The 8,447-nt window shown below is 49.8% G+C and overlaps 1 gene segment (V, D, J or C); it reads left to right on the top strand.

Moving 5' to 3' along the window:
• Positions 1-6,501: 6,501 nt before the first annotated feature.
• LOC106001544 lies at positions 6,502-7,952 on the top strand. The segment is given in 3 exon segments: positions 6,502-6,602; positions 6,689-7,081; positions 7,855-7,952. Coding segments are annotated over 3 exon segments (537 nt in total).
• The last annotated feature ends 495 nt before the right edge of the window (positions 7,953-8,447 follow it).

Genomic DNA, 8,447 nt, shown 5'->3' with positions numbered 1-8,447 from the left:
GTTAGTACTTTGCGTCCTTCCTGGATTAAATCAAACCCTCCCTCCTCGAGGCAAGTGCGCACCATCAAAAAGACAAACCACAAGGGAAGAAGCAATGCAAGCAACCAATAATCTACAGTAAACAGCATACCGGGGGATACTTACCGACATCTCCTCTCCACATGTTGAGTTCTGGCTCCTGTTCGGCCTCTCGCGTGGGTCCCAGGTTTCGGCACCACTTGCGGCAAACGCCTTCTCGGCCAGCGAGGAAGAACAACCACCACACCAGGAGTCTTCTCAGATCACGCTTTATTGGAGAGCCTTCTTGTTTGTAGGAGAGCTTGAGCACGAGAGCGCGTGTACACAAAACATGGCCGCTTATATAGGGAATAGGAACACTGTCGTTTTTACCATTGGTCGTCTGCCTTTCGCCGTCACCAGGTGCCACGGGATTGGCTGGGGACTCTACGTGGCTTGCGCATGCGCAAAGCCCAGGACCCACCGTCCTGCCAAGCACTGCCTAATATGGAGCTACCTCAAACTGCAAGGAAGTGGGCGTCGCCTTGTAATGGCGTTCGCGCCGGCTCCCCGCAGCTCTCATACATCAGTGGTGATAGTAGTGACACAGAGTATGCAGACTCCGTGAAGGACCGCATCACCATCTCCAGAGACAACAGCAAGAGCACACTTTACCTGAGAGTGGAGGACTCGGCAATATATTACTGTACTAGACTCACACTGCAGGAAATCCAGTGTGGGCCAGACACAAACCTCCCTGCAGGGCGCTCAGCACCAGCAGGGGGCGCTCGGCACAGCTTGGAGCCGGGTCAGCTCAGGAGCAGTTGCACACAGAGCCCAGGGCTGCTCTCCTGCTGTCTGCCCTGCCTCTGTGTCCACAGTGTGACAGCATCTCTCCTGAGTTCATGACCCGCATTCCTCTGTGATGTCTCCAGTCCTTTGCTGGGACTGTTAAGAATGAGCAGAGTATCACGGTGGAAGCAAAAATGGCTCTGCAGTGGTGACCAGTATTTGATCCTGAAGAAACTCAGGGACCCTGGTGACCCCATGAGACTCAGGACAAAGATCCCAGGATTCACAGAGTTGGAATTTGTTCTATGAACAAGAGGGAAACCGCCTGTCATGGTGCCTGGTGTCTGTAATCCTAGAGACTTGGGAGGAGGAGAGAAAAATGATTTTGAGGACCTCATCTCAATCAATAAGCTGAATGTGGCAGCTGTTTCCTGTGATTCCAGCTACACAGGACGCAAGTGTGTAATGACTGTCTCCAACCTGCCCCAGGCAAAACCGCAGCAGAGTACCAGAAAAATAACTAAGATTTGAAAAGTTGAAACATGGTTAAATTGGCAGGTTTGAGCCTCACAAAAGAGGCCCTGAGTTCAATATAGGAGAAACAGAGACAGAGAGACAGATACAGACACAGAGACAGAGACAGAAACAGCACAGCTCACTAACTCAGGAATCTTAATAGGCCTCAAATCCTTCCTTTCTCCCTCACCTGTAGCACTGAGCATGGGGCTTCAGAATTCTTCCATTAATTCATTTTCCTCCTCAGTGACCCTCATACTCTCAGCCTCCTTTTCTCTTTGCCCAACCTCCAAATGTACTTGGGGACCCAAGTCATAAAACACAGAGTCAGCCATACCCCTGGAGCTCAGCCTAGGCATCCTGGGAAATGTTAGTGGACTCCTCAGTGTCCCCTGACCAGGGCCTCTTGCTGTCCTCCATGGGGACGTGGAAGTGGACACAGGGAGTCTGGGTTGGACTGAACAGACAACAGGCCATGTGCATGTAGACTGACCTTGCTGGGCCCCGTCTGTCCTGGGGTTTCCTCCATCACGATGGCTCTGGAGTCCTGCGGATGTCCCATCTGGGATGGAGTCCGGGTCCCTGTGGCTCTGTCATGAGCACTGTCACTGTGTAAGCACATCGTGGGCACGAGGGGCTGGGCCCAGGTGATCTCACAGCAATCTGACTGAGCTCCCTGCATCCCGGACGCCCTCACCTGCTCATACAGGTCCTTGTTTTTTCTCCAATACATCCTGATCAGAGAAGAGCAAGCTTCACTTACTGAACAAGAACATGTGTGTGAACTCTACAGGCTTTAGGAAGAAGACTTGGGAATTCTGAGGCTTTCCCCGGACAGTTTTTGTGGATAATCAGACCAAGTATTCACTTGTTTAGGAAGCATCCATTCTGTGTCCATGTGGACACAGATGTGTGCAGGAAGCAAGATAATCTCCACTTTGTGGGGGAAGGAAAGAGAGTCAGGAGTAGAAAAACTGTGGAAATGCGGGAATGTGTGACACTGTTCAAATGGAAATGTCCTCATCACCTGACTTTGGTAACTGAAACCCCTCTGTATATGAGCTTTTCAATAACATTGTAAATATTAAAGAAAATTGAACATCAAAGATCCTGTAGTCCAGCAATTCCACTCCTGGGAATTTATCCAGAAGATTACAAACCAGGATGCTTTAGAGTCACCAGCTTAAGGTATAGAATCAGCCCAGATGCACGTCCCCACCTCAGTGTGTATGTGTCTGTGTCTGTGTGTCTGTGTGTGGGGGGGTTGACATAAGTTCTCCATATGTGACCATTACATATTTGTTGAAAGACAGAGCCTCCCTAGACCCAGCCATAGCCCTCCTGGGCACCGACCCTGACATCAGGAGCCAGGATATGAGGACAGCTGCCCGTCCATGTCCATTGACACGCTAATCACAATAGCCAAGATGTGGAAACCGCCCAGATGCCCAAATGAAGGAGTGGATCCAAAGCTGTGGTACCTACACACAAAGGCATTTTACACAGCCATTAGAAAGAACAAAGTTATCATCTGCAGTGAGATGGATGGACCTAGAACAAACTGTGTGATGAGGTAAGCCAAGCTGAGAGAGACAAATGGCCCACGTTCTTCTGATATGTGGGAATTAGATCTAAACTACAGGGGGATGTGATAACTGACATGGGACATGATTGTCCCTATGTGACCATTCCATACTTGCTGACGAATGATATCCTCTAGACAATCGAGGGCCAGGTATTTATTCCAGTCTATCTTATCAACCTATCTTTTTCCTTCTCTTTCTAGAACTTCAAAGGTGAGCTGAGCACCAGTGGCTCATGCCTTGTAATGCTGGCAGCTCAGAAGGCTGAGACCTGAGGATCATGGTTCAAAGCCAACCTGGGCAGGAAAGTCCTGTGAGACTCTTATGTCCAGTTGACCACTCAAAAACTGAAAGTGGCACTGTGGTTCAAAGGAGTTGAGAGCTAGCCTTTAGCAAAGAGAGCCCCAGAACATCACCCAGGCCCTGAGTTCAAACCCACGACTGACAAAGAAGAAAAAATAGGAGAGAAAAACTCAAGCTGCTTTCTTTAGTAAACTTATATTTACTATCTTTTAAGTAGTACAAAGAAGTGATTCCTCAGCCGATCAGTTCATACGAACAATCCTCCTTGAGCAAAGTGACCCTTTCATCATTCTCCTCAGCCTCCGGACCACTCCCCTCCCCTCATTTGTTTAGTTTCCTCAGCGATGCATTGATATCATGGCTGCTTTCTCACCCCTCCCCTTCCCCTCCAACACCTTTCCAGAGCTAGTGCCTGGTATTCATCTTGGAGTGTCAGCTAGTATTCTAAGGAATTACACCATTTGCATTGCAGACACCAGTCAGGTAACACATCTGTGTGCACTTGTACACAATCCTGTTTGTGTTCACGGACACATGTATGGATTAGATCGGGCTTCCACACAGGAGGGAGAACTTGCATCCTTGTCTCTATGGGCTGACTTACCTCACTTAAGCTAACTTTTGCCAGGCCTGTGCATTTCTTTGCGAATGAGGTAAAATCATTCTTTCTAGTGGATGAGTAATTCCATGGTGCTCCTATACCACTCCGTCCATTCGTCCATTGAGGGGCACTGGGGCTGTTCCGGGCCTTGGCTCAGTTCCTTGCTCTCTGCAGTGCTGGTCACTTCCACTCTGCCTGCCTGGAGGCTGCTGAAGTCTAGCTTTGCTGGGAGTCACTGCTGGTGTGCTGTCATTACGTCAGCACTAGAGGGCAGTGCAAGCCCAGATTTGTTCAGAATGAACCAGGAAGTCAACTAGAAAGTACTTTATCTTCTCAGGCCTGTGCTTGGGGCTGGGGGAGGTGCAGGTGTACAATACAACACACACCCACTTTGGCAGTTAATGGAGATGTTAGTGCCATGGACTTTCCTACCCGGGGCTGGCTTCAAACCATGATCCTCACAAATCAGCTTCCCAGGGAGCTGGGATTATAGTCATAAGCCACAGTACCAGATGATTTTAATTCCTTTTTATTGGAAGAGAGTTTGAAATATTCTTTAGTGTAACAGTGGAGCAATAGTCCAGGGCTTGTCAGGATATGTTTACGTTTAAATTGGACATGAATGGTTTATGTTTTATTTTTATGTTTGCTTACAGAAATAAGTGCACATTTCAGGTGATTATGTATTTGTAGAACACCAAATATGAAGATATTTTGTTCCCCAGCAGTTAGTGCATGCAGTTTTTAATATAAGTTTACTGTCATTATTAAGGTGTTGTCCAGAACAGTTACAATTTCCTAACTCTGGTAATGAGTAGATTCTTTTGGACAATATTATCCAGTACATGAAGTTTTACCTGTGGATAGACTTAAATGAGCGAGAGAGCTGGAATTCTAGGGTGTAGAGACAAAAGCTAACCAGCTGCCTTTTCTACTTCTTCACTGAAAATACTAAAATTGGGATTTCTACTTGGATGAACTCACAGACCAGTCCTTCACTTTTTCTACCTCCCCTTACATTTGAGATAATTTTAATAGTTTTCCTCCTGCTCTTCTTCCCATCCTCAAATCCTTATTATGTTTCCTTCTCTTCTCTCTTCTTCTCCACCTCTGCTTCCTACTGCTCCTCCTTCTTCCTCTCTGTCTGCTTTCTTACACATCACATTTCATAGGAATCCTGTCTACCTGAGTGACATTCACTCTGCTTCCATGGATCTTCACATCACTATCAGAATTAGCATCTCCTGTGAGGGCTCTGCCCCAGCCTCTTAGCTAATGAGCAGTGACGCCCTCGTTGCTTTTCCCGGTGTCCCTGAGCAGCAGGATCCCGTGGATAACAGCAGAGTGGACAGAGCACAGGTGTGAGCCTGCATCCTGCTGAGCAGAGTGCCTTCCTACAGTAGCCTTGGTGATGCGAGTCTCCAGCTGTCACAGTCTTGTGAACAGAGGTCTGTCTTCCTCCACATGGGCACCGTGCTGGGCCAGCAGCTGCCCAGACTCTGCCTTTGCCTTGAACCTCTACAGAATGAGGAGAACACCTTGGTGGGACACCAATGAATCAGGTGGCTGCACTGGTTTCCTGAGCCCAGCGGCCGTCCAGGCCTTTCAGACATACATGGTTCATTCTGTATCACACACTTGTCCCAGGCTGAGACATGTGAGCTCAGCCCACATGACAAAAGACTTCGACCCACCATGTGAGCCCAAGTGTGGTGGTAGACCTCCCAGTTCAGAACAGCTGCACGTCAGTCAGACATATCAGGCACAACGACCCAGCATGGCCCATGGTGCTACACAGACTCCAATCTTCACCACTGCACACCACCATCAGCCATGTCAGCCCACGAGATCCACAGGAAACCTTGGGACTCCAAAGTCCAACCTCAGGCCTGCTCAGGAAGTCCTTCCTGAGGTCAGCTGCATCTTCTCTCTGTGCTTGTCAGCTGGTGAATGTGTCACTAAGGACAATAGGTTATGTTACACGGTGAGATGTTACCTCATTGACAACTGAAGATCAACCTCAGTCAGTGATGTGTCACCTGATAAAACCTCCAGGTTCAAACGTGAGATGTGATATAAAAGAACTTTTAAGTTTCTCCATGTGTCTCTCAAATAAATATGAGTGAAACACGAGAGTTTCCCAATTGCACCAAATACACAAACACACAGGTGGAGTGTTCAGCATGTCTGCTGCCTGCTGGGGAACTTGGCACATGCTCATTGTGCTTCATCTGGGGAGCTGGCCAGGTGTCCGCATGGAGCTTCCTTTTGTGAGCCCTCTTACTTGAGTAAACGTGAAGCATTGCTGGTCAAGAGCTGCAGGACATGGAGGAACCTCCCTGCCTGCCCTAGACACAGCCTCCTCCTCTGAGGACAAAATGAGCTCCATCTCTCTTGGTCTCTCCCACCCTCTCCAGATTGAACCAGGTACAGGGTCTTGGCTTTGCTGTCTGGGGACAGGACCCTGTCTTCCAGAGAGAGGCCCAGAGCCTCACTGCCTCTGAACCACAGCGTTGAACCAAAGCTGTGCTCAGAACCTGGTTCTGAGTGTCACTGGCCGTCCCCATCCAGCAGACATGGACACTGCCCAACAGTGCACCAGACCTGCCCTTCTCAGCCTCCCCCTCCTGAGCCATGAGGCCTGAGTGGAGGAGGTGGAGTCAGCACCCAGGTGAGAGGAATGCAAATGCACCCGGCCCCTCCCACGCCTGGGTTGAAAAGACCAGCACCTAGCTTGGCTGAGGACGGCTGTGGACAGGACAGCATGGACAGGCTGTGCTCTACCCTCCTGCTGCTCACTCTCCCTTCCTGTAAGTGCTCTGCTCAGGGCTCTGGGGTGGGAAGTCTCCTGTGCTCCCCTGACCCTGCTTCACCTCCTCCTGGTGTTTCTCCACAGGGGCCCTGTCCCAGATCGCCCTGAAGGAGTCTGGACCTGGGCTGCTGCCACCCTCCCAGACCCTCAGCCTCACCTGCTCCATCTCAGGATTCTCTCTGAGCACTACTGGTGTGGCTGTGAGTTGGATCCGGCAGCCCCCAGGGAAGACCCTGGAGTGGCTGGCAAATGTGTGGTGGGATGATGGTAAGTCCTACAACCCAGCCCTGAAGAGCCGGCTCTCCATCTCCAAGGACAGCTCCAACAGCCAGGTGTTCCTCACACTGGACAGCGTGGACTCTGCAGACACAGCCACCTATTACTGTGCTAGAAACCACAGAGGCACAGCCACAGGGGCCTCCTGCACAAGATCTCAGGCTGGGCCTCAGCTCTGTGCTGGCCCTGAGCATCAGGAAGGTGCAGCTGCTGCTCTTTCCTGGCAGCCTCTGGGCTTTCCTCTTCCCCTCAGGGTCTCAGGTGGTTTCCTGTTTCTTCTCTAAGTTCACATCTCAGCTTCCTTGGAAAATGTTCATGAAGAGATCCTCAGCTCTGCTTTAAAAAGAAAAGTGAAGCCTCTGATCCTAGCTATTCCGGGGTCTGACATCTGAAGCTCATGTGGGAAGCCAGCCTGTGCAGGCAAGTCTGTGCTGCTAAATCTAATGATCAAAATGGCAGTAGTGAAGCTGTGGCTCACGTGGTAGAGTGTTGCCTTCAGCAAAAGTTCATGGTCTGGGTCCAGGCCCTGGGTTCCAATCCCCAGGACAGGCACAAAAAATGCAGTCTGCAGGCTTGTGTCTGTCATGATAGAAGTTAGTTCTTGCTGACCCTGAACACAGAATTGTTCACTAATGGAAGTGTGTCAGCACACTCACTACTAGAATTCAATGAATGTCCAGGGCTCAGGGACTGGTCAGGCAAACATGATGAAACCAGGAAAACAGAGGTTTCAGGTGGAGTGTGCATGTAGCTGTCCAACATTGATGATGGAAATGTACACGTAAGACCAAGAAGAGAAACATGATGCAGACGTCATCAAATTCACACCCCAGTAGTGTAAAGCACTGCTGATCACTGGAACACAGACGCCTCTGAAGACCACACACTAGACCTCCCCAGCCCAGCCTTGAGTGGCTTTCTCCAGGTGCCTCTATTTACAGACCTCCAGAGGTTCAGCCTCACTGTTCTCACAGGCCCCGGAGGCTCTTGCAAATGCCCTGAACAGTACCGGACAGGACACAGACAGGAAGGGGACTGCTGTGCCTACAGTGCCCAGGACAGGTACCCGTAGGCCAGGCACATAAGGCTAGCTGTTCTGCTTGAAGGTAGAGATCTATTTTAGCTAGATGTTTCAAGAAACACTTTTCAACCATTTGCGGTGCGGTGTGTGTGTGTGTGTGTGTGTGTGTGTGTGTGTGTGTGTGTGTGACATCCCTACTCCTGCAGACTGAGATTGAGGAGCTCACCAGGCCAGCACAGCCAGGCCAAGCAGTTCATGAGACTCCATCTCAGAGAAAGACACTCAGTGTGCTGACAGGTGCCTATAATCCCCAGATGGAAACTTCACATACGAAGATGGAGCTCTAGGTAAGAATATGACCAAAATCACCAGACCCTTCTCAAAAATGGCACTGATACCATCAAAGGCTGGAACTCTGCCCAGTGCTAGAACACCTGCACGTCAGGCCGGAGGCCTTGAGTTGAAGAAAACATCAGTACCTGTGCTGCCCAAATGAAACATTTCCAGCCCTGTTATGTACTCACATGCACACAGTGTGAGTGGATT

Source organism: Dipodomys ordii, unplaced genomic scaffold (genome assembly GCF_000151885.1).
Source record: "Dipodomys ordii isolate 6190 unplaced genomic scaffold, Dord_2.0 Scaffold314, whole genome shotgun sequence".
NCBI classification, from domain to species: Eukaryota; Metazoa; Chordata; class Mammalia; order Rodentia; family Heteromyidae; genus Dipodomys; species Dipodomys ordii.
This window is presented reverse-complemented; position numbering and strand designations above follow the sequence as displayed.